This window comes from Pelecanus crispus, chromosome 5, assembly GCF_030463565.1.
Source record: "Pelecanus crispus isolate bPelCri1 chromosome 5, bPelCri1.pri, whole genome shotgun sequence".
In the NCBI taxonomy this organism is placed as follows: Eukaryota; Metazoa; Chordata; class Aves; order Pelecaniformes; family Pelecanidae; genus Pelecanus; species Pelecanus crispus.
The window spans coordinates 35,309,561-35,335,951 of record NC_134647.1 but is presented as its reverse complement, the minus strand read 5'-3'; the positions used below and the strand labels follow the sequence as shown (position 1 = coordinate 35,335,951).

Genomic DNA, 26,391 nt, shown 5'->3' with positions numbered 1-26,391 from the left:
TTTCCCCTTCTAATCTTGGGTTGATTGCAACAAACTCTGTGTAAATTTTTTAAAAGTCTTCAGTGCAAAATGCTGAGCTAGCAGTAGTGTAGTTACAGCCTGAACAGGCATTCATGTTCACGTTGACTTGCGTTGGCATTGCCATCACGGTCAGAACAGGGCACCAAGCTTTGGATTGCTGCTAAAAATTGGTTTAATGGCCAAGGATTATTGTGTTATTTTTAAGATTCCCTAAAACTGGACAACACCCAACCCCCTCACAAAAAGAAAAAAATCAGCAAAGTCTCAAGCTATTAACCCAGGGCTGAGCAGCACTTGCAGAGAGGGATGACATGGGGTGGACAGCCACATCCCTGAGTTTTACATTGCTGTTTAGGATAAACCTGCCGTAAGTGATGCTATGGCTGTTGCTAAGCAACAAGTGATGATTGCTGTAGCCAATATGCCCCTCTTAAAGGTACATTTGCAAAGAGTAATCTTTTGTGTGCATGAAATTAATTTGCAGATGTATGGATTTATATTAGTTAATGGCAATAAACTTTGGAAATGCTTCAGTGTGGTGTTAAAATGGAATACAATGTGGCATGAGGATATTGTGTAGCGAAAACATTAAGCCCTCCCCTTTAATTAATTGGAACTTAAAGCTGGGATATCTTGCTCACCAAAATAAATTAACAGTAAATCAGGTTACAGAATAAATTAACAAATTAAATCGGGTTACTTGGAAAGTTTAAAAGAAAGAGCGCCTGTGAGCTGCCTGAATTGCAAATACAGTTAGAAAGTCTTGAGCTGGAAGGGAAGGCTCACATAGAAAAGTGTAACTGTTGGGCTCTGCTTAGAAGTGACTGATTCTCGGTCTTTAGCATCCAAGACTGGACCTGCTCTAAACATGGATTAAAACTCAGCCATGGTGTACTGCCCACTGAAGTCGAAGCAGCCACACCACAGAAGAGACTTTGGCTGCTTGTTTTCTTCTGGTTTTGTGAATAGCTGCCATAGGTTTGCAGAGGATAATACTCCTTTCACAGGGCATCATAAATCTCCCTTTAATTTTTTTTAAAGCTTCTTTTCCTTCTCTTGCTTTTCTCCACCAGCAAGGACTCCACTTTGTCTCCTGTGCTTGCAGAAGGTGCTCCCACTCCTCACTTGCTCCCCAGCATGGTACCCCCGGTCCAACCTGCGGAAGCAGTGGATCTCATCACCCATTAACCTTGACCGACACGGTGGCTTTGGAGAAGCGTGGAACCATTGGCAGGCCAGTGCTGCTGGGTCTTAGGGTCCCTAGGAGGGACTGGCGTGATGATTCTGCCATGCTGCAAAACTTCCCTGCGCCCCTTTGGTCACCCTGGGCTCGCATTGCTGCTGTGGCACAGCTGGAGAAACACTCATGTGCTGGCAGCAGGAAGAAGGGGAACCGTGGCAAGGTATTTTAACAGTGTTACTTTCAGGTGGTTGCTACATCTTTTCTAATTAAAATAAAATCATCTTAGGACTCCTGAAATGAATATTTGGTATAATAGATTCAGAAAGTGATGAAAATGTTTTCATTAAATAGTGAGAGAGGGAGAGAGACCCTGCAAGGCATAGCATTTTATCTCAACTCTCTAATAACATTAATAAACTCTTTAATCTTTGTCACGTTTATGACTTAATGGCAATCCTTAAAGACATGACAGACAAGTAAGAGCTGCCAGTTTCCTTTAACCTATGAACATTCATATTCTTCACAGGATTTTGATTAAGTGGAAAATTCCTCTGCGACCGGCTTTATTCCCCGTGTAAAGCTGCGCTCCACAGTCGGCGTGAGTGGCGGAGGATGCTCAGCCCTGGCCGGGATCCGGTGGTGCCAGGGGATGGTGGTGGCATCTCCCTCCTCCGTGGCCAGGAGCTAGGTGGGTGCTTGCGCCATCCCCACCACCAGCTGGGGGTATTTAGTGTCGGCCCCAGTGTGACCAGCCTGTGCCATTTCCCTTGTCCCACTTGTGCTGCCGGGTACGGACCTGACCCTGCTGACGGGCTTCGCTTTGTCCGTCACCTGGGGCACTTCATCCCGCCTTTCTGTGAAAAGTGTGTTTAAAGTGGTTGATGGCAAGCTTTATGTTGTGTTCTCCACTTTCTCTGGGCTACAGAGCACTGGATAATACCCACCCATGGCTCTGTGGTGGTCTGTAATTTCAAACACTTAATATTTGCTAAGCAGCAGCATTAGAAGAGTGTCCTTTGGTTGCGTGGTCAAGCACGCCAGTTGCGGATGCCAGACTGAGAGTTGCCAAGCCCAAACTTCGCTCTCCTCCTATATGCTGTTGTCCTGTGGTCCGAAAAAAGCAGGCGTCCAGGGGAAAAATAGTATGTGATCATGTAATTAGGGGGCTGCACGACAAGACAGGCACAGCTAGGAGCTGAACCCAGCCTTTGTATTTTCTTTCTTTTTTTGTTTAATTTTTTTTCAGACTCCCAGCAATCTGGCATGTTCTAATCTTCGAGTCCTTGACTATAAAACCTAATTAATGCTCTTTTAATCCAGGGTTTTTTGCATTTAATCTCCCAGGGCTTTTTATTTTAATGTTACATGCAAGTGCAGCCTTTTTTCCTCTATTGACGGGGTTTGGACCCAGAATATTCATTACTGCAGCCGCCATCCTAGCGTTTCCCAGTTGGAAGCAGAAGATTGCTCCACTGACAGGGTAAGTCCAGAACATGGTTGCCAGTGGCAGCTTGGCCCTTTCGGTCCCCGTGGTACCCCCTGGGTACTCTGCGCCCCGGGGTGGCCGCATCCCTTCCCTGCCTGACGTGGGGGTGCGGGGGCATCTAGTGTGCCCAAACAGAAAGAACTCCACATGGTACAGATGGTATTTCATACGGATTTGGTTTGGTATCATCTGCTGCAAAAACAAATACCAGCTTGATAACTTTACTGTTGTAAATGATAAGCTGAAACCTCTGTGGTTGTTTTTCAGTCAAATGCCAGTAACAAAATGAAAAATCACCATTAACCCCTCCTTTATTTGCGTAGTTCTGAAGCTGTCAAAAAAAGACAATATTCATGTAGCATAAGGAGAATTTTTAAATAGAAGCATTGCATTTTAAAGCCCTAATAAAGATAAAAGCAAAATAAACATGGAAATTTGAATTTCGAGAATGAGGGAAGAAAGATTAGTCTGTGCTGGTGAAGTAATGAAGGTAGTGGCTGGTAACAATTTTTAATAGCACATTAATGCTGAATTACTTTGGAATTTCTGCAGGAGTCAAGATGACATCCACATAAACACCAAATGAATTCCAAATGATTGGTGTTATCATAAAGAGCACCAAATGAATTAATAATGATGGAACACTTAAACTAAAATGTTATTGTCTCTAATCTGTTGTCTCTTTTATGCACTGCTCAATTCATTTTTAGCCAACTATGACCCTTTCTTTCGTTTGTCTTTTAATTTAAAAATATATATATATATTTATTTGGGCATGAACGTTCTGCTCCCGTACCGTGTGAAGCAGGACTTGGACCAGTCTGTCTTCATAACAGTTTTGCGCTGGCATTGCAAAATTTAAGAGATAGATGGGAAGACATCTGGACGTGAGATGTATCGCTGGGAAAATGACTATGACTAATAAGAACCATAATAATAACGATTTTGCCTTGATGGTCCCACATGTGCAGAGACCTCAGGGCACCCTTAACAGTGTTTAATAAACTAAATGGCTCACTTTACAGCAACACAATATGTCTCCCCCTCCCACAGAGAAGCCCAACAGGAGAGGAAGCCTGAGCTCACAGTCTGTGTAACTCAGCCGAAAAAGATGAGTAAATCGGAGGCCGGGGCAGTGATGCCTCACGATGTGCCAGGGAGGAGCCAAGCACGAGCACTTGCGCCTACCCGTGTGGGGGCTCATACTCCTGCCAAATGTGGGCTCCTTGGGGTGGCGGGTGGGCACAGCCTGGGGAGGGGACACCACCAGCAGCAGCATCGCTTTCCCGGGGGCGGCGGTGCCCCGGGCCACGCCGGGTCCCTTCCCGGGGCCGGGCTGGGTGCGCTCGCTGACATATTAGCAGTCAAATGACATTTAGGGAGCACAAGTCTCACTCCCTCCTGCAGGCCAAGTAAATATCATTAGTAATGATATTAAATCTCAAATTGTGCTGCTGCACTATGGCAACCACTCAGCAAGCATTTGCTATTGCTGCTTGTTTCTAACAATTACTTTCACGGACTTTATTTCTTAGAAAACTATTACTGACCATAATTGTCTACATGGCATGCCATGAAAATAAAAAATAATAAAAAGAGAAAAGTCAGCCCAGCTTTCAGAGTGAGGTCTGGAGCTGGCAGGGTTTGTTTTTGTTAGGAAGGTGGCAGCACTGGGTGCTGCACTGGGGTGCCGGGCAGGGCAAAGCTTTTCTGGCCAGTTACCTGGGTGGCTTTAAAGCAGCACACGCTGTGAGGCAATCAGCTGGCTCTCCTGTACTTTATCTCTCACACAAATACATATATACACACACATATAAAAAAAAAAATATATTTTTTTAATATACATGTGTGTATATATTATCTATATATGTGTGTGTGTGTGTATATGTATATACATGTGTTTATATGTGTTTGTGTGTATATATATGTGCATGCGTGTGTATGTATATATATGTATATAGACACACAACACACCTCTTAGCTGTTGGCTTTTCTTCACTGCAGAAGTGTTCGCTGGGCTGTCGCAGGCTGCCAGTGGCAGTGGCAGGCTGCTGGCCCATCACACGTGCTTTGCTTCTGTGACAGAAGCAACATATAATTATATTACAAATTAACTTGCAAATGCTGGTAGAGATGTACTCCACAGGAAAAAAAAAAAATCTGTTTCATCTTCTCTTGTGTCTCGTAGCTGGTCTCTCCAGCACAGCCTGCATCTTCAGGATCCGTGCCCTGGGAGCACTAATCATTTTTATTAACCATTAAACAAGAAGATCCTTTTTATTTGAAAATGTAAAACATGCAGGAAGCACTAGCTATAGCCGCTAATTCAGGTCACATTAAACGGCTTTTCCTCACCTCTCAGCTCATCCCTGTTCTGCTGAAAGCTCCTCGCCGTAAAACCTGCCGCTGCCCCTCTTCCCAGTCAGGGGTGATGGTCTGTTGCGTGCATTTGCATTTAGAAGCCAGATTTTTATCCTGAATAATTACACTTCATTTCTGAGTGACCCGATGTAAAGCAAGCCCCTTTTAAAGTGTTGCTTCCGGCAAGTTTATGAGGCGTTACTACATTTTCTTAACATTTTTCACCTTCCAATCATTTTTATTTTGTGTTGGGGTGGCGACAGGTGAAGGTGCTGTGACCCCAGAAAAGCGAGCTGGAGGACGGCAGTGGCTGGGGTCACATCTGTGTCCGTGGGGCTCGGTCACCGGTGGGACGAAGCTCCGTTCCTGCCCCCCTTGCCCCTGGTGGGGAACAGCCACATGGGGCTGATGGCTCCCACGGCCCAGGGAAACTCAAACAGGAGAGGGACTGAAACCAAGGCTCCTACCTGGGGTCTGCTCTTCCGAAGCTGAGCAAAACGCGCCTCACGTTTTATTTACAAAGCCGTGGCTGATGCCACCTAGTTAGCATTATAGAACAGATTCCTCACGTGCTTTTTTTATTATGCAGCTTGGCGGCTGCTGTGTGAGACTGCGGAATATTTTACTGCTTTGTGGCTCGCATTCAATACGGCAAAAAAAGAACGAAAAGTTGACAAAAATCCTGCTTTTTTTTTTTTTTTAAACAGGTTTTCAACAGGCCTCCTGCTGCGTCAAAACTGTTAATTAAACTGAAACTAAAATAAATTAAGCCCACCTAATATGAAAAGCATTTGAAAGCAAAGCGTCAGCCTAAAGACTGGCTGGGTAGGAGCTGGTCGTGCCTGTGCCTTCTGCCCGCAGGTGCCGGCAGAGGTTGCTTTGGTGGCCCTGGCAGGGCGCAGTGTCTCGGGGCAAAAAATTAGACTTTTGGCACCTGTGGCAAAGAGAGCACAATTTAACAGCCAGGTTGTGGCCCATCCAGACCAAAACTATAGATAAAATATTATTATTATTAATAAAATGGCTCTAAAGACCTACTTGTAACTGCCAGCATATCTCCATCTACCTTTCAGTCCGCTGAGGTTACTGGTTGCCCACCGGCACCACCAACCGTGGGCATTCCCACCTCCAGCTTGCCTTAAGAACCTGCGGGTTTGTCTGTAAATACCTTGCAACTACCCTCCCCAGCCCCGCCGCCCGGCCACATACCTATAAATAAAAGAAAGGGCAGGCCTGGCCGAGGCGCAGTGCCTACTTTGATGTGCGGTAATGGACTTCGCTTTTAATTTGGGGTTGTAACTTCCATCCCGACGTAAAACTGGGAGCTGTGGAAAAGCTGCATGCATAATCAAGGGTGAAAGCAAGGATGTGGCACGAGATGCGTCTGATGTTGGATGGGAGGGAAGATAGCCTTTAATCATTTTGTTTTCAAAGAAGCTTTAGAGAGCTCTTTGAAGATGAGGCTGTTTGAGAGCTGCTTCGGGAAAATCGGAGGCAGCGATACACGGCGCCCACCTTCTGCTCGTGTCCACCCGCCCCCTTGGTTAACCTGTGCGTGGGACGTACAGATGCCCACGCATGCGTCCCTGCCTTCAGCACGCGGCCCTCCAGGCTGGCACCCAGTAAACTTCTGCAAAGCTGAGCAGATCTCGTGCTGCCCGGAGAGGTGAGACCTTGATGGCTACAGCAGCAAGGAAAAACTGCCCCAGTGTCTTTTCATTTGAGGTAATCACGGGTCCTCAGCGTGCGGAGGCAGGCAAGTAAAGGCACCAGTGGCTAGAATAGGATGTCCAGCCTCCCTTTAATAATAATAGTATTTTTGCAATGAGAATGTTCTGTAAATCAAGTCTTACTATCCTTGAATGAAAGGGAATGATAATGAACGTCTGATCATACTTTATTTTAAGGAAAAGCATCGTGATGGAGAGGCGTGGAAGCTGTGCCTGTCCTGTAGCGCAGCATTTTGGGCGGGGAGAAGGCGAGAGTCGTGTGTCACCCACCCGCTGCAGTCAGGCCGTATGGTACCTACACAGGTGGCTTCTTTATGGGCTGGGATCCAGCACAGCAGGCTTGTTTGCCTGCATCTGAAGGCACTGAGGGGTTGAACATCATCTGAATATCCCAGGCTGGGCAGGGTGGGTGAGCTCTGCTCACCAGCCCTCAGTGTGTGCCAGTAGCGCCTGGCTTTATTTTGAGGACTGAGGTCAGGACGCTGTTTTGTTAAATGCATCACATACAAAATAAACATGCGGCTTCTTGCTCCAAAAATGTTACAGGCTGAGAGGAAGAGCCTTGGGGAACGGGTGTGCCAGCAAGTCCTATTTTTACCAAGCAGCTTGGCCTTGGTAAAACAACAGCCAGGCCAGCAGGTGACCGCAGGCTGTTGGGACGTCAGTGGCGTGCGTTGCCCCCAGGCAATCACACTGAGCGTGGTATTACTGGTCTTGTCAGTGGTTTTGTACGTCTAGGTCTTCTCTCGTCTCGTTTGTAAAGTGTGTGTGCTGGTATTTGAGGTTATTTACAGATGCCACTGTGCCATGACAAAAAAAGCCTATGAAACAGCCAAAATGAATTAATTACTGCCCGCCGCCCTGGGTAAGGAACAAGCCCATGTCCATTGGCATTGCCTTGTTCTGGCTGGTGTAAGAGCACACTGAGAAGTGGACAAACAGCGAGACATCGGCACCCCTCCAAGTGACTCCGGGTGGAGGAGCTGGGCTCTGCCTCCGTACGTGGCACCGTCCCCACCCACCGCTTCACCCGGCCAGGTCCTCCTGTGCCCAGCCCACCTCCCTTCATTTAGTGAAGTTAAACCGCACAAAGATTTTTCACGTCTCGAGTTCTGGTCAGCTTATGGCCCTAACAAATGCACTTTCCAGTCCCTTCAGAAAAGGAAAAAGCAGCCCCAAATCCACATCTCCACAGTTGCTGCTGTGGTTGGGGTCAAGTTCTGCAGATGTTTTCTGTAGGCTCTCCATTCCTGTACATACAACCCCAAGTCCTATTATTTTCAGACTGTGTGCCCATACCAGCATGTTGAAGGTTAAATCTGAAAGGCCCAAAGAGGTCTAATGTTTGGTGGGACCTGCCCTCTGTGCATTAAAACCAAAATCACTTTCCCCTTTCTGCCCTCTTGTCTGCAGCAGGTACTTAAAAACTGGCCTCATTTTTGGAGGTGTGAAGGCTTTATGACAGGCACTGCAGCTGGGGATGCAGCTAATGACACCTCGCAAACGCAGGCTGCTTAGGGATTAAATGTGGTGTTGCATGGTAAAAGCACAGCAAATAACTTTGGGAAGTTTAGAGATAGTGTGTCAGACTCCTATTTTCACTTCTAAGCGATGCGATGCTATTTTAGGCCAGGCCAAGCCTTGCCTTTTTTTAATTAGGTTTATTGCTATAGCTACATGGTGGTGTGTATGTGTTAACATTTGATTTTTGTATCTAATGTAAGTGACTGAAATAAACAATCCAGATCTGATAGTCCCAGTGGGGGGACTGACATTTGGATTTGGCTCAAAATCTATGCTTTTGACAGTTGCTAGACTCCAACACCTCACTCAGAAAGCACAAAGCACGGCAGGGGGGGGCGGGGGTGGGCTGCAGGGTAGAGCTACGTTTGCCACCTCCAACCTAATCGTCAACTCACGCTGGAGTGCTCCTTGGAGGTGATCGCTACGTCGGGTTTGGCTGATGGAGAGATCTGAAGAGGGGTGTTCTAATGCCACTTAGGTATCAGCTTAATTAAGAGAGCTTGCAACGTCTCCCTAGAAGGGATCTTGTGCCACCAAATCTGTACAGCCCAGCGCTGCTGTGCCTGGGTTCCCCTCCATGTCACACCATGCCTGCTGAGCCTGTGCGTGGGAGACAAAACCAGCATGGACTGGGACAAAGAGGAGTATTTTGCAGTGGGTTTGAGCATGGAAGTGTCCCTGTGGTCCAGCAGGCCATGATCACGCCTGCTCGCTACGTCTCTGCTGCTCACTCCTACCCTGAACGCTCACTCTCCTAATTCGAGAACAAGCCTTGATGATTGGAGAGCTGGGGGCGAGGGCTGAGGAGCAGGGAGCGGCTGTACAGCTCCCCTCGCTGTTTCCCTTGCCCCCGCCCACGACTCTGCGAAGCAGGTGGTCCCTGCAGGGCCGGCAGCCCAGCGCCGGAGAGCTGCCGTGTGCCGCCGTCGGCCCCGCTGCCTGCGAAAGCACCGCACTCCCACTCCAATCAATCAGCACAGACCAGGTGCCTGGAAGCATCTCTTGCCAATTGCCTTTTATTACCTTTAAAAAGCCAAGAAACCCAGAACAAGACAAAAACTGAGACCGTGTGAACATCATGCAATGGATTCACTTCAAAGCAGGCTGGGGTGGGGGGGGGTGACAACCAAAAGCCGTGTTAGAGTAGAAGTATTGCTTCACCCGTGCCTGAAGGCCAGATCGGGTGGACTGTCACTGGTGGGGTTGGTGGCGACCGTGGCGAGTGATCAGACCGATGCTGAAGCAGGAAATGGAAACACGCTCATGAGCCATCATCCCGGGGAACCCCAGATCTGATTCGGACCCAAACGCAATTTCTTACGTGGTGGTGAGAGTGAGAAATACTCTTGTCATGGGTACTTTCTGCCTAGCTAAAGCCTCTTTGGAAAGGAGCAGCACAATGAATACTGGTACAAGGGTTTTTTTAGTTAAATTCTGTTACTTAGTGTGACTAGTACTCCAGCAGTCAATTAGTGGAGTGGATGTTATCCAGCAGGAGTGAAGTTACTGCACTCTGCCCTTCAGTCTCACTCGTTTGTCTTCAAAATTCGTAGCACAGACTAGAGTAATATTAGCTTCTCAAAAGAATGTGTTTTGGAGAGTTTCAGCTACCATGGAAATAACTTTGCATCTTGTCCATCATGTGGATGTGACAAAACACATGCCCTTATTTTCCTGAGGTATAGGCAACATTTGAGTTCATTACATTTAATGGAGTAGGGTCACCCATAAAGTTATTCATAAGGTATTTTCTGAGTGGTTTTCACCTTCTCTTTGAAAAAATAAATTATATCAGCATGTTCACGAGGTACAAATGGTGCTGGCATTTCAGCTGTTATTATGTTATTAACTTTTTTAACCTAATAATTTTCAATCAACAGTAAGAAGCAATTTTCACTCACTCCAGTGACCAGAGTTGGAGATTTTGCAAAGCGTCCTTGTAGGGTTCACCTTGACAGACACCTAATTCCCTCCTAAATCGAAACATTACCCCCGACACTCCCATTGCGGTTACCGAGAATTTCCATTTCCCCTTCGGTTAGGATTTAATTTAGAAGGCAAAGACTTCCTAAGCTATGGGAGAGTAAAGATAGATGGTATGGGAGAAGAAGACTGATGAAATGTAGTTGACTCCGGATCTGAAATATTTTATCCCTCCTCAATGTAGGTTAAATTATTCTTCACCTTTCCCACATCCATAATTGTCGCTGATCTTGGACCAACTCAAAACCCTACTACTGAGTTCAGTAGACTCAAAATTGCCACTAGAACTGGAAAAAGAAAAAAAAAAAAGAAGAGATTTGTTAGTGTCCATATACAATATCCCAAGACTATACACAGCTATGAGATACAGCAAATTTAAGAAAGGCAATTTTTTTCTCATCACTGAGTATTTATTATATATAACAAATACATGAAAAAGAAAAAACTATATTGTGTGATATAAATAGTTTATTTACATTACAGAAAAACATCAAGACAATGTATACTATTTCAAATATATCCATACATAATCAAATATAGCTGTAGTACATGTTCTCATTGGTGTAGATTACCACAAATGCAAGGCAACATGTGTAGATCTTGTCTTAATCTTTTGTCTATAATACTGTATTTTGTAGTCCAAGCTCTCTGCAGTTAGTTTTGCCATTGTGGAAACATGCGCTCTTTAAATTAACCTTGTCGATGCTCTTGTTGTGTTGTCTGAACTGTAGTGCCCTGTGTTTTGCTTCTGTCTGTGGATTCTGTTGCTCCTGGGACATTTCCTGGAAAAGAGAGTTGTGAGAATACATGGCTCTTAACAACGCATCTGCTCGAGAGGCGGCGTGGGCAGCAGTGGACGTGAGGGCGGGAGAGGGATCCTCTGGCCCTCCGCATGTTTCCTCCTCAACGAAATGAAATGGGCTGGCTAATGGCAACGGTACCACAAAAAAACCCCAACCACAAAACCCACAAAATATAGTGTAAACAAAAATACGGCAAGGGAAATTTTAAGATTCCTGCTCCTTACTGGTAAGCAGTGGTGACCTTGCTGCGTTGCGACAGCCCCAACTGCACCCCATCTCTCATCTTCAAGTAACGGATTTATTTTCAGCAAGGTGCAGGTGGAAGATTTAGGATGGCCTCACGCTCACCTGCTCAGCGTCCCAGGTCTGTGAAGTATTTACAAAGTGGATGTGGCGGTGCCTTTCTGAGGAGCTAAGCATCTGCAATCCCTGTGAGTCTCCATGGAAATGCTCCATGCTCAGGTCATCAGCAAGCAGCTACTTTACTTACGGGTGCCTGCACCGTGCTATACTCTTCACACGGCTGCTTGGCTTAGTGCAGAAAGCACTTGCACTGGAAAGACCAAAATCTTATTTTCCTTTGGATGGTTGCAAAAGCAAATCTATTCTGCCTCAGGACCTCACAGTGCTCCTCAGCAAGTGCACGTTTCAACCTTTTACCTGCAAGCAGCATTGGCTATGGGAGCTGCTGCGAAGCATTTCCTGCTAATGGAAATATAATAGTGTGTTTCTGGTTTCCTCCCATGGAAAGGCACCCTTAGACAGAAAGCAGGGAAGAAGTTTAGCCCCAGGGGGTGTCTGCGGGAAGTTCTAAGTGGCTGAAAGCCAAGGGGGTTACAGCAGAAATTGTTGGGCAAGCAGAACCACAGCAGGGTGACCAACACCCTCTAAAAATGCTCACACTTTTTGCATTTGTTGTACCAGTCGGAAAATGGTGAACTACAGACAAACAACCAGCAATAAAAATGGTCCTTTACCCAGGGTGACCTAGTTAACATTTTGCACAGGAGGAGGAAGAAGCTATTCCTAATTTGGCCATGCGTTTGTCCTTTTTCTTCACCTGAAGCCCCAGTACGAGTTTTTAGCCTGGGTGCGCCTCTTTCTGCTCTCTGCCTGGGCAGCTACACAAGAAAGACTGAAATACCCGCTTGGAGTGGTACAACAGAAAGCCCCACGATACTCCAGACCATACTCACATGGAAAAAAAAAAAACAAAAAAATCCCTTTGTATTGGGCTAACTTGTTTTTCTGTTACAGCAAGGTGTTCAGTGGCACCTTGTGAAACCCTATGGATTATGCACCGGGGAGAGCCCACCCTCTCAGTGCAGTGAGAACTCAAAGCACTTGCTTTCGGCTCTGTGTCAAATAACTAACAGCAAAATAGAGTGAAATAAATTTTTACTGACCCCTTAAAATCAAAAAGGCCATTTTTTTTTTTCCCTATTGAATGGGAGTGATGCTTATAGTTTTGTGACGCCAACTGTAAGGCTAAACAAGAACAAGAGCGGAAGGATTTATGAAGCATTTCAAAATGCTGAAATACAATTATATAAGTGTCTAACAAAATATGGGGCAGATTGTCCTGGCTTGCCTCACTTTTAAGCCGACAGGACCACCCCCTCATGAGAAACTGTATGGCTGTGTGCTATATTTTGCCTTGTTCCTTTCTTGGAAGCAGTAAAGTAGGCTGCTATCATTACTCCAGGAAAAATAAGCCTGCATCTCCAGTGCTCTCAGAGGTCATGGCAGAGCTTTCATTATGAAACTAATGCAGACCTTAGCTGGTTTGCGATTTCATGACAAACTCATTCTTCACTGCGTGTTCCTAAAAAGGCGATCAAACTTTCTGAGTGAGTCAGGGAGCCCTTGTTAGCAAACACAGGGCTGATTCATTGAGCTGCATGTCATGTGCACGCTGACAGCCTTCCAGCCCCGACCGTCCCCAGGCGTCCTCTCCTGCCCGTTCAGCCGGAGATTGCACAGCAGGACCTTGCAGTGCTCCACGGGAGACAGCACCGACACCTCGACACGCTGAGAGACAGCACTGCTAAATCCTGCTGCAGTGGCCAGCAGCCACACGGGCTGACCAAGCTGCCAGGGATTCCTCCCGAATCCCAGAGCATGAGGATTTACACCAGAAGGCGCAGCCCTGCTTTGCCCCAGTGCTCAGCCATGCGAAGCAGGGTTGGGGAACCAGGCGTGGGAAGCCACAGTGGGCACAGCTGGACTGCATTTTGTAAGAAACATGGAGGTACCAGGTGGCTGGGGGATGACCAGGATGGTCAGCAATCCCAGGGGATGCAGCTGTTCATTCCCAGAGAATGGTGGATACTGACTGCTCCGGCCAGAAGCAAGGAGATGAGCATCTCACAGGCACTTTCCCAAAACTGACACTGACAGTATCTATATGGTCACTTAGTCCGAGGTTGAGAGAAATCAATTCAAATCCAGAGCTTACACCAATTAAGGTGATGATAAAGCATATTTTAACCAAAAATGCCCATGTTTTAATTGCATAATACACTACGCTACCAATTGATGGAAGCCGGGGAAGGCCCCAGGGCCAAGTACTGACACCATGACTGCTTAAATGCAATGCTATTGCATTTACAGGTAGGGGTGTCTGAAGTGCATCTGGGTTTCCTAAGAGGGGCGTTGGCATTTAACCAGCTTTTTAGACTTAATCATCTGCTAAAATTGAGTGACAGTTTTTCCTTGGTCCTTAACTCTTTCATTGGAAGTTCTTTGTTGTGCTCTGCGTGGGGGATGCTTTCATTTGTGAACACAGCAGTTTTATCAATGTAAACTAGGTACCGGAGCACAGGCTGCCTGCCCTCCCTCCATTGAAGCTTGCTCGCAAGCTTGAGTTGCTCACAATGTGATTCATAGCAGGTAAAACACATTATGCATTCATTTTTAATCAAGTTATTTCTTCACATAAATAACACTGCTGTGACTAAACATTAGGGAAGCACTAAAAATGCAAAGCTGTAAAGAAAACTGCTGAGAATCATTATGACACTAGGCTATACTTATATTATTTACCATCCTCCTTCACTTTTATCATTGCTTCTCTTTTGCCTTACCTCTGAGCTAAAAGTCCTCGGGTGTAGGGATTGTGCCTTGCTGCTCTACCTCCTTCCCTCCATACCTCTGGGCCTCTGGTCCCCTACTCCTCCACCCCAGCTGCTTATACCCATGGCTGGCACTAGCGATGAGTAGCCAGGAGGCCAACCTCATCAAGGAATCGAGCTGCTTAAAAACAAATAATCAGTCCTGCTGATGGAGTTTTCAGCTGAATCCATCCCCTGACCGGCTGTTGTGTGGCTACACAAATGCTAATGGTGGCACAAGAGCACTAGCAGGACCAAGTGCCCAGGAGCCAGGGGAGGGGGCAAGGGCAGACCGCCCCTGTCAGCAGCACAGCTCATTTATCCAGATTAAAGTGTCTGTGCAACAATGGCCCTAAATGTGCCTGGGAACAGAGCCTTCCAGCAATGGAGGACACCCCGTAGCTTTGCACCACTGTACAGGTATGATTTTAAGAGCAACAACAGTAACGACAGCTAAAAGATTTACAATGGTAGTCTTATGCAGCTCAAATACAGGGTTTGGACACAGTGCACCAAACTAATTTGATAAATTAATTAGGTGAAGCTGCACTGAAATGAGCAGCAAACAATTTGGCCGCAGCAGCCTCTGAGTGAGTGAAGTTTCCCTTCTTTTTCCCAGGAACCTGGTAGGGTGGTTTTAGCACTTTCAAGAGTTCAGGGTGTGGAGTTCAAACCAGTACAGTCAGGTTCTCCCAAGCAGATGACTTCAAAAACTCAATTACTTATGCATATGCTGCCACAACACTCTCTTGTCATGTGGATTTCTCTTAGGCCACTTAAGAGTACACTTTTGCAAATGTATCTCGAATCATTATGCTGGGATGGAGAATGCTCTGCAGTAATTACATGCATTACAGAAAAAAGTCAAAAGATCATAAATTAACTTGGTTACAAAGTGTGCAGGAAAAGGTACCATCTATGTATGAAAACAGTGTGATGGGTAATTTGCATTACAGTACCAGATTGCTCAGAGCACACTGTCTTCATTCTTCAATATAAAGTACTCCGCATTACTGCATCAAGGTGACAAAACTAGAGTCACTCGACAAAATGATACAGAGCATTTGTTCCATTATCCATTACTACACCACCTTCTTTTTCTTACTACACACTACATTTTTGGTTGTTTGAATTACTTCTGTGAATATCACCACAATATAATCTATTGCCTCATTCAGCATTTACTGTGGAGTTGAGGGACTCAGCCCGGCCAAAAAGGTAGCTACGTTTCATCAGACAGTTTTGTTTTATGCCCTTAGGCCAGAGAAGGACAGGATTTTTTTTTTTGGTGTCTTTTCTAGAAACAAATGTTACACTTGTCTTCCAGCCAGGTAGTGCAACATAGGGATTAAGATATATTAGAGATTTTATTTTCTACAGAGGCATGATACCTGGTTTTATTCTTTTGTCTTTTTAAAATAAATTTATTTCTAAAAGAGTGATTTATCAGTGCTGCTAGCTAAGTTCTGAACTTACCCCAAACCCTCCCAGAGACAGTAACACAGTTCAGTGGGGAAACAGAGCAGCAGGAGTAGGAGGGGAAGGATTGTATTTACCCCTCTTGTTCTGAACCACTCTGGGGCCGCCGTTTCCATTCAAACAAACCCTTCCTCCTCATTAAAGAAAAAATAAATCATATATGGCTTGGTGTACCACCATCTAGTGAAGACCTTAAAACATGTGCACTACCTTTGAACATGTATACAAGCCTAATGAAATCATTTAATCAATGGTATTGCAAACAGGCTTAAAAGTTTGTATGCTTTACCTGATTAGGACTAAGGGAATGGGCCCTTGAGGAAACCAGATAGAGGTATGATTAGTTTTATTAAGTGTTGATCCAACTGCTGTATTTATATTCTCCTTATTTATATGAACAATATTTGTCCAAGCATCTGAATACAAAAGAGGAAACTTCATTTGCTGTAGGCACCTACCTAAGTTTGATTAAGATGGAAGGAAAAATTCAGTTATAATAATAAAGCAACACTGGCTGGCTGGACCACACAATATCTTCTGATTGTTGGTGAATTAAATAGCATTTGTTATCAGTAGTGTCACTGCAGAAATCTGTATAATCAGTGCACAAAGTAGGAAAAACCAAAGTCCCTTCTTTTTCTATTGCAAAATATCAGAGATACTGACCTTGTAATACAGAGGACTACAACACAGATGATAGCAATCTGGATGGTTCCAATCACAGCTGCTATTAAGACATACTGAAATCGTACTGGACCTGGAACCACATATAAAACGCTGTAGTCCTTTTTTTCACAGTGTTGTCCAGTATAGCCGGCATCACATCTGAAACGAAAAATATTTCTTCCAGTTATACCTGCTGCTTTTGAAGAATGCTGAAACAAATTATGTCTGAAAAAAAAATAGTATCAGTCACTTAAACACATGCTTCTGTGGGTTTTTTTGCAGGATGGGTGCCCCAGAGAGAGCACCGGTGCCTCCTCGGACCTCTCAGAGGGAAGGTTTCAGGTCCTCAGCATCACCGAGGTCTGCGAGAATGAACGACACTGCAATAGTGCCAGGAGGTGCTCAGGGGACAAGGACTTGTCTAGCATCAAGTGGAACTACTTGCATGTGGTGAAGAGAATCCATTTAGTTCCTTGCACAACATATTTTAGATTTCTCCCCTTCTTTGGGGAGGTGGGGGAGGGTGAAAAGCCATCTAGTTGTGGCTCCTTATGCAGATTACCCCTAAGGAAGTGATAAGCAATCATCCAAGCTCCATATGAAATGTGATTAGATGTTCCTGCAAGTGGATACATCATTTACATTTTGTCTGGTTGCTATAAAAAAACCCCTCTGTTGATGCTGCAACCATCCACCCCAATGCCGCCTGCTGTGCCGTTCACCAGTTCCCATCTTGCAGCCTGACATCTCCCCTCTGTGATTTTGGGGAGCAGACGGTGTTTTTCCCGTGATAGCTCTTGCCCTCTTTCCCCTAAAAAGCCCAAGCAGGAAGATGCGAAAATCCAGGTCAATGGCAGCAGCAACCATAAGAGGCTAAGCCAGACTGCTTGGGCTCCTCTCAGAAGTGTTAGTGGGGCACTGACAGACCTGATGGGTTAAGCCTTGAGCTTCTGCCCTTTTCTTCTCCTGCATTCCCACAGCAGCCAGCAGCTTCAGGAAAGGACATTTTCCTGCTGAATGGAGAACCTGGAGCTGCAGCAGCTGCAAAGAGCAAAATGTGCCCTTGGTGTTTGCGGGAGCTGGGAGAAGCTGGCGTGAAGATCTGCACTGGGCAATGAGCCTGGTCTGTATCTTTGCTCTCCCAGTCCAATGTCCCAGGAAAATGCCCCTTCGTGCATAATAGCCGTTTTCTTTGCCACCAGGCTGCCGGATGGACTCCAGAAGTAATATCCCCACCTCTGCAGGGAGGCATTCGCTGCAGAAACACATGCTTTCACCTGTACTCCTCCCTGCCCTAACCTCCTCCAAAGCCACCTCCTGCATGAAGGAGCCACCTTCGCCCCAGCGTGCTGCCCCACGAGCATCACTCCTGCTACAGTGGGGACATATCCCTGGTGGCACTCCTCTCCTTCAGACTGAGGAGGCTACCTAGTGGCTGGCTGAGCACTTTGTGAAGTGCTTTTTAAATATATCTAAATATAACTGAGGGTTACTGAATGTTTTTACAATCAATTAACATTGTGCATAACTCAATACACTTTTGCCACATAAAACGGGGACTTTGTTGAATAATTAAAGTCTAATGGGTTTTGTAGTATAAAGGGCCATGGTTACCATTATTTTCCATAGTTTATCTAGATTAAGTGGCTTTGTAAGTCAATATTTTCATGTGCGTAGCCTTTCATACTTGGTAGGAGAAGGGTTACCTGCAAGACGGTTCCAGCATGTTAGTGGAGTGCTCACACTTGCCGTGCATGCAGAAGCCATTGTAATGCTCTGGACAAGGGATGTAGATCCCTCTTGCACTTTCTTCCAGTTTATTTGCATTCTCTGTGAACACAGGTGAAGGGAACATTAACCTGACCACGCAGGAAAAGGTAAAACGATGGAAAGAACTCAATGTATAAAAAGAAAGGAAAATCAGAAGAACAAGATGTGAAAGATCTTGTTTATAGGCAGCAAGAGCAAGGGTTTGCAGATCTAATTCCTGTCAAGTTACAGCAAATGAGACACCAGAAAAAATAATTGACTATTCAAAAACTGATTACAGAACAGCACATGAAAAATGCCTAATCATTTCTGTCATCCTCTACAGGCTGTCTCCTCACACCCAGGCAAGGCTAGGAGGAAGACTCAGGACATTTGCCTGTTTGGTCATTCAATACAACATATTGAGAAAGATAATTTTATGGCTGAAGTAGAGGAGCTGGAGTCCAGAGCTAAAGTTTCTCATCAGTGCTGCACGCCCATGCCCCAGAGCCTGCTGACCTCCTCCCCACCCCACAGCACGGGCACCTTTAAACTAGTTTGACTTTCTGTGACTACTTCTGCAGCTGTTAAATAGTCACTGAGACTGCAAATCCTGGAAAACGCTTCCTTCCACATAGCCAGGAAAATGGAGGCTTCATTTAGTTTTCAAACAGGTATGTGCTCAACACTTACAACGTGGGCTGAAATGAAGAGTGTTACTTGCAATAAACTCACATGAATTTTGTAGGCCACCAAGGTGTTAATTAATCTGGGTAATTTTGGTAAATTCTTCCATTTAACCAATACTTATGATATCTCAAATGGTAAAAATCTTTTCTCTGTGATAGTATCATCTAGGCACAATTAATTAAAAAACAGAAGGAAAAGATCTCATGATAGATGTCTGAGGAAATGTAGTTTGCACACAAATAAATTGAAGCATTTGTATCTTCCAAAGGAAGTCCCCCAGTGTTATGAAACAATTGCAATTTGTGTTCTGCCTCCAAGCCAGTCACGCCAGCAGTAGGTATGCTTGGGTATTATCCCACCTTTGAGAAGAGCGTGTGCAGCAGGTCCAAGATTCAGATTTTCATAATGAATTTCTTTCCTATCACGGCTGTCCAAGGGGAGTTTCAAGAGTCTCTGACAACTTGCACTAATAAAGTTGGTTATATTGTCCTTATGTTAAAACAGGCAAGGACAAGCTCCCAGCAAATGAGAATGACAGGGAACCTCTGCATCCCTGTAGACAGCACTAACTTTGCTTTTGTCATTAGGACTTTCAGGACCTCTGCACTATGGACCATTATTGCATCTTTTTAAATGCACATATGTTGAACACAAACCTGTCTGCCTCTCTTGGTTCCCTGCTTACATGGGGATATCTGTGCGAGGCTGCCATGAAGGCTGTTAATGCCAACGCAGCACAGAAGTGGGCTTCACGGTGCAGTGATGATTCCTGGGCTTGGGACTGACAGCTGTCTCTGGGATGGCACAGACAGGACAGGATGACAGGAGGCAAGCTATAGGCATGGCATAACCTCCTTCCAGAGCTTGCCCAGGAATTTCTGCTATTTGAAAGAGGTGGGAGTAGAAGGTCCATTTGGTCTGGCACTAAACATTCTTGGCTACCTATCACCCTCTAGGTGAGGTACTGGCTACCAGCATGTGAAACATATACATATAGAGAGTTATTATTCCACCAGGATTTCATGTATGCTCCTTTCTTCCACCTGGAAATCTTCCTGGAACAGAAAAAATGTGTGCGACATATGCCAACTATCAACGGACTTGCCCAGCGCACACAGGTCGATCCTGATGTGCTCGGGACTTGTTGGATTCCATGCGTATATAATGATCATCTGTGCACCATGCCCAATGGCTTCTGGGTGTGCTGGACCTCTGCTATGGTCCACATTCAAATATAGGTCTGTCCTGAAAACTGCAGCAAGAAATATAGGATCCTTATTGATACACATTTTTTCTATTGTGGAAAACATTATGCTCTTTCCTTCAAATCTTCCGTTAGTGAGAGTTTGCTCCCTTTCTGAACAACAGGAGACTGCTCTGTGTGTGCGTGTGCTTGTGCGTGTAACTCCAGTCCTTCCTCCTCAGGTACCAAGACATCTCTGTCACGTCCATGCGCCACCATGGGTAGGATACCATTTGGTTTCTTTTTTTTTAAAGGCACGCTTCAAGATGGTGAGGGAAATTGTTACTTTCAGGGCAGACTAATCCGCTAGGACTTGAAAGGGTGACAAGGACCTCTCCCAGACTTGTAGATGCTCTCACTGTGTGTCGGCTGTAGGGCTGGTAAAAAAAGGAATGATTTCTCCTCCTCCTGCAATCATGCGGGTAGAAATCATGTTTTCTTTAAAAAGGTCTCTAGCAAACTTTGAAGTAAATCTAGGATCCTGCAGAACTTGTAATTACACCTCTAAGAGTAATGTTATGATGGAAAATGCTTTACTGAATCAAAAATGAGATGGCCCAAGCTTTGCTAGCACTTCATCGGATAAACAGTTCATACAGGAACACGTGTCATCTGGCTAGGAAAAAACCACAAAACTTAGACACAAATTGTCTGTAGTCCCTCATTTTGACTGATGACTCCTCTAAAAGAGTTAGGGATTGAACATAAAGGCAGAAAGGGGGAAAAAACTTGTATTTATTTTCATCTGCCATTTTGGTCATTCAAAAGACAGACCACAAGGAAAGCATCATTTACTTCAGACAAAGAAGTTCCCCTCCTTTTCTGGCACATTTTGAATTCACCCCAAATAATTCCCCTGCCCCCAAAACAGGTGATTTTTCTCATTACACAAAACATCTTTTCAGATTCAAAATAGAGACCCAAACATATGCTTTAAAAGTTCCTTCATGTTAAAAGTGACCACTCTCATTCCTGAAGGATCTGAGCACTTTTCAGTAATCCAGCCATCAATGAGATTCTACCTCTCATGAATGCATCACAGGGTTTCCATCACTATGAAACAAGAACTATAAATCATTTCTAAAAGGAGAGGATACGAATAAAAACACATTTAAATTATGAATCAAATAAGAACTGTACAAAGTTCAAAAAAAGTAAAAGTAAATGAAATAAATTAACACTTGCCCCCTTATTATAATTTTGGATTATTTATAAATTCAGTACTGAAGGCAATCCTCACTAATCAGATTATAGTACCACCAAACTAGGGAGCCCCACTACCACACCAGGCTTACACCTACAAAAGAGCAAAGCTTAAATACAAAGTTACCCACTGTTTTCCAAGCAGAGCAGATCTGTATTCACAGAGCAACAATACAGACCAAATTCAAAGTTAGCCAGGTTTCAGTAAAGTTAAATTCAGTAGATCCTCTTCAAATATTAGACTTGCTGCATTGTTATTAGCAACTATGTGTGAAAGTTTTATTTGCACCAAGACGACAGATTTGTACCTTTTTGTGATGGCTAGAATTTGAGAGAGAAGCTGTAAAGCCTAAAGATAGAAATTGGACCGACTGGGTCAGTCTCTCCTACCTCTGGACAAATTCCTGCCACATTTCTCAAAATGCTTCCCCTTTTTATTTTAAAAAGAAATACACCCTCACCCTCCAGATCAGCTGCATTCAGAAACCTTTTTCTTGAAGCATTTTTCTGATAGGAAATGTCACTTTGATGAAGCCAACATCTTTTGCATTTCTGCAACATTTTTTGCATCTTTAGCCTAACATGACATTTCATATTGTTCACATCTTTTGTTAGTGCCAGAACATGACATGATAGCCTATCATATAAGATATACTAGTCAAAACAGATTATTTTTAAATCCACTGAGGCCAGATGCTACTTTGTGTAGACTGAAACAGCTTATCATCTTGCTTACTAGAAGTCTCCCAGTTGAACACTTGCTCTCCAGCCTTTCTGTGGATGGCAGGGAGATGCCAAGATGATGAACTATTTTGCTGGGGTAAGAAATTGGATCCTGAAAAGTTATCCAGTGTGACTAACCAGCCACTCAGTGATCTTGCTTTTGCTGATGGATTATCTTCTGAAATGTTAAATAAATTATTTAAGGCTACCTTGTCTAAATTCATTAATACCTATGGCTGTTCCTGTCCTCCATTAAGAAGCATTATGGAAGAATGATTTCAAATATATTTTGTATTCTTTTTATTTTAATTTCCAGTTTAGCTGTGTGCACCATTATGATTCTCAGGTAAATGTCTTGGTGAAGGCTGAAATTCAAAAGCTGAAACAGTCTGCCCGGTTGCAGGACCCGACTCTGCAAGTGATGAGAACAATGCAGCCAGATTCTTCTCTGGGAAGCCCTCACCGGTCCCCAGCTCCCATCTGAGCTAGTGTGGAGCTTCTGCTACACAACTGAACATGTGGAGCAGCTCCGCTGACAAACGAATGAATCCATTAGTGCCCTTGATGAGGATTATATGAAGTACCGCCTGGAGTGCCCAGAAAATTCTTTCCAGACATAAGTTCCTGCAATCCACTTTGGAGAAATTAGATAAAAATCTAGGCAAAAATAGGATTCTTATGTCCAAAAATTGACTGCCAGGCACTCAACAATCAGTTCTGCAGGGCTGATAATTCTGTCATTCTTTACGTTTGAATCAGTGAGACTTTCTAGGTCATTTCAGGCAAGCAAAGTAGAGGGCCGCAGCCTGTAAATACACATGTTAGCATTTTCACTGTTGTACAGCATGTAATGTTGGAGCTTATGGAAATAATAACTGCCCATATGAGAAAATATTGGCTCACGTACAGTGTTAATGCATTGTGTACAGTCATCACTGGACCAAGGGAGGTCCTGCAAATACATATACATACACATACACATATATTTCATCAAATAAGGGATGGGATGGTGAATGATGTGCAGCGAAAGCTATTTTGACACCTAACTCATTGGAAACAGTGGTTAAGGAGAATTGACTTACATAATAATTTAATCTTTTAATACTGCTGAGGTCAGTCAAATTTGCAGCCGAAAGCTCTCACTGATATTGAGGTAGTGACTCCTTACACATCACATTTTCGGAGGATTTATGATGGGGGAAAGGGATTCTTGGGTCAAATGTATGCCTTAACCTTCTCAACCCTTTTTTGAAGTGTGTCCCCCCCCCGACTCCTTTTACCTCCTTGGCAGCTCTCCCAAAGATATGCTGCAGAGCATAGCATTGGGAACTTACTTAACAAAGCTCTTCTGCTCTGCACGATAGAGACTTGGTGTGGAAATTTTTACTTGAAATCAAAATAAAGGTCCAGAGTGTATCAACCAGTGGAACAAAGGTAGAGGATGCCCTGAGTTTTGTGGAAGAGCTTCAGTGACTGAGTAGGGGTGGGAATCTGAACCCTGTGGATGAGCCTAGGGACAGTTTACATTACTCATCTGCAGCCTTCACAGAGCCAGCAACTGCTGCTCTTTTGGAGGAAGAGGGAACTTCCTCAGCCCAGCAACATTTGCAGCATCTGCAGAGGTTTGAACATCCCTCTGCAAAGTCAGGAGGAACAGGGTGGTAATGGTGTTGCTCCCTCTGAAAGTGCAGAATTGCTTTAACAGGTTTTCTGGTACTTCCCCCTCTCTAACAGCACCTAACAAGAATTGAGGTCCCACAGCAACTTAGGAGGATGAAGTCCTTAAGCAGGCTTCCTGCTTACTTGTAATGAAGAAACGTGCTGACAAATCCCAGCTTAGACCCAGCTCTGATGAGAGAAAAGAGATTTCTCCCGAGTCTTTGCTCAACAGCTCCAGACACCCTGCCCTTGACAAAACTGCCAGCCGCCACGCTGCCATCCACCACCACAGCCATACCTCCTTATTAACAGCTGCCCAGATCTGACCTATTAATTATCTTGACAGAGTATGTTCCCTTCTTTTAAAACCTTTAAAACCTTGCTCTTGATCTTACGAATAGTGAGTGTCTCTTTACAATGAAGAAAATGTGCACAAGCAACTCGCCTGAAAATCACTGTTTAGGTGGGCGTTGGAGTGAAAATTCAGAAGGAAGTGCTTGCTGCCGCTCAAGGGGGAGCTCGCCAGCCCACTCTCCCTGAGAGCTAGTGGAAAGTGAGATACCAAATGTCAGCTGAAAACGTCTGGCACCACTATGCTGCAGACCTAGCCTAAATTCATCCTGCAGCCACTCCAAGTACGATCTTCAAGCTAGTCTTTCCTCATAAACTGCACAAAAAATACCATCCCCAGATTAGCTACTTCTCCAAGAGGAAAAAAAGAGATGGAACTTTGTGAATTAAATTACATTCACTTCTTTTCTCAGGCACAAAATAGGCTCGCTCAACACAGTAATTTATTAATTTTAAATGTCCCTATGCAAATGAGTTCCATGGAATAAGATAATATCCACTTTCCTTTTTAAAAATAATCTAGTGCTTTTTGTGTTTGAGATGATGGCAAGATGTCCTCGTACACTTGGAAAAAAAATATCGTGCTCTGTCTTTTGCAGCAATGTATCATAATTATTCATCCTGTTGCCATAATTAATAATAGAAACCAATGAATTAAGACACTAATAATCCCCAGATGTTCAAATGGAGAACAAAATACTTTTGGCTTGTCAGCATATACATGTGGGCTATACTATGTATGTTAAAGCTATCTCTGAACTTTTGAAATTGAGAAGTACTTTTGTTTACATAATCTGTGAATGTATCTTCCTTATTTGAAAATGCTGCTTGAAATTAGGCAAAATGTCAATCATTTTCCTGTACATAAAAAGACCATTTGTCTACTAAAAACTGAACATAACCTTTTTTTTCAACCCTCATTTGTTTTTTTTCAGTGGCCATAGTCCACCTGTATTCACTGGCTAGACACAGATGCCTTACCCTAGAGACTGTATAGACCCCTAGCAGCTGAAGCTCCTACACACACAAGTAGGTGCCACCAGGTAGCTACTGCAATACAAGGTGCAATACAACCCCAAAGTAGCACAGCGATACAAGTACACGCTAGCAACCAGTGCTCGCTCTTCTGCACAGGAGCACCTGGCAATATTAGCCAAGCTGAAAGAGAAAAGAAAGAAATACCATGTGGGCTAACATGTTGCTCCAAATCAGCATTTTCTCAGTGTTCAGGTGCTCTCATTAGACACAATGCCTTCCTGGGGCGACCATTTCATTCAGGGAGGTACAGCAGGCTGTTGTCTCACCTTGTCTGACCTCCTCTGCTTCCCCACCACCACATTTCATCCACTGACCCTTACCGAGGTCGTCAGCAAAAGCAGTGGTCACTGCTGTTTAAAGCGGAAGCTGTACAAGTGCCTCCACACATGATTTGAGGACATCAAGAGGTGATGCACTGACCTCTTCCTTCAGCAGCTTCATGGACCAGTGCAGCGCTGCATGTGAATGGCACCTGCCTGCTTTCCAGTCCAGTAAACTGGAAAGGTCTTCAGCTCCCCATATTGTCTCTGTGTTAGCTGTCACCAAGTCACATCTCAATACTTTTGTGGATAAACTACACAGACGGAGCTCTTTAAGAGTGCCGCCACAGGGGCCGGTCTCGAGGCCTGTGATCATTGCTATGGATGTGATTTAATGATGTGGGGCTATATTGTGGATTTATCAAAGTCCTGGGTAAAGGGGCCCTTAGAGTTTGTGCTTCCTTCTTTTATGCCAGGATTGAATAAATCTGCGATAACCCCATTCCTAGAATAGATTAAATCCCTCTTTGTGCTAACTCAGCTAGTCTTTGTTTTTGCCATGCTGCTGATGTTCCCTTCACTCAGATCCCCCTGTCTAAGAGACACGCCGCTGGCCCCATGGGAGTGGCTTCCTCCCCCTTCAGAAACCAGCCATGTCGCAGTTTTTCTCCTTGTATATGATCCCCTTAGGCAGCTCATGACAGAGCCCTTAGAGGATGAGTTAACCTTATTATTATTGTAATTCTGTGTTGAAAAAGAGTTGGTGTCAGTTTAGAGATTTGTGAGGTTCCCTCCAATTAGGCTGCATGCCTGAAGGCAGAGGGGCGAACACCGTATCCATCACATGTGATGCAGCATGAGCAGAGTGGGTTTCACCCCACTGTGAGAAATTCCTCCCAACAGCTCAGCCAATGGCTCACTTTCCCTCCCATCTGCCTCTCCTCGAGCTACTCATTAGTGCCAATGCTGGAGGTGGCCAAAAACGGAGAGTGGGAACCAGACCAAGGCTCCTCTCTATATCCTCCCCTCTGAAAAAGTACATCTGAGAGTTGCAATTTACTCTTTAATACCAGATTAAACAGAGACGGAAATACCATCCCAGTACGTGGATGTTAGCAGCAGAAGA

The 26,391-nt window shown here is 44.6% G+C and overlaps 1 protein-coding gene across 1 annotated transcript in view; it reads right to left on the bottom strand.

Annotated features, from left to right (window-relative positions):
- Nucleotides 1-10,478: 10,478 nt before the first annotated feature.
- Nucleotides 10,479-26,391, bottom strand: part of TMEFF2 (transmembrane protein with EGF like and two follistatin like domains 2) — a 135,494-nt gene continuing 119,581 nt past the window's right edge. Inside the window, exons 8-11 of the mRNA XM_075711072.1 lie at nucleotides 18,056-18,179; nucleotides 16,350-16,508; nucleotides 10,984-11,070; nucleotides 10,479-10,575 (exon numbers count right to left, since the gene is read on the bottom strand). Coding sequence (XP_075567187.1) covers nucleotides 10,479-10,575; nucleotides 10,984-11,070; nucleotides 16,350-16,508; nucleotides 18,056-18,179 — 467 coding nt within the window. The remainder of the gene's footprint in view (nucleotides 10,576-10,983; nucleotides 11,071-16,349; nucleotides 16,509-18,055; nucleotides 18,180-26,391) is intronic.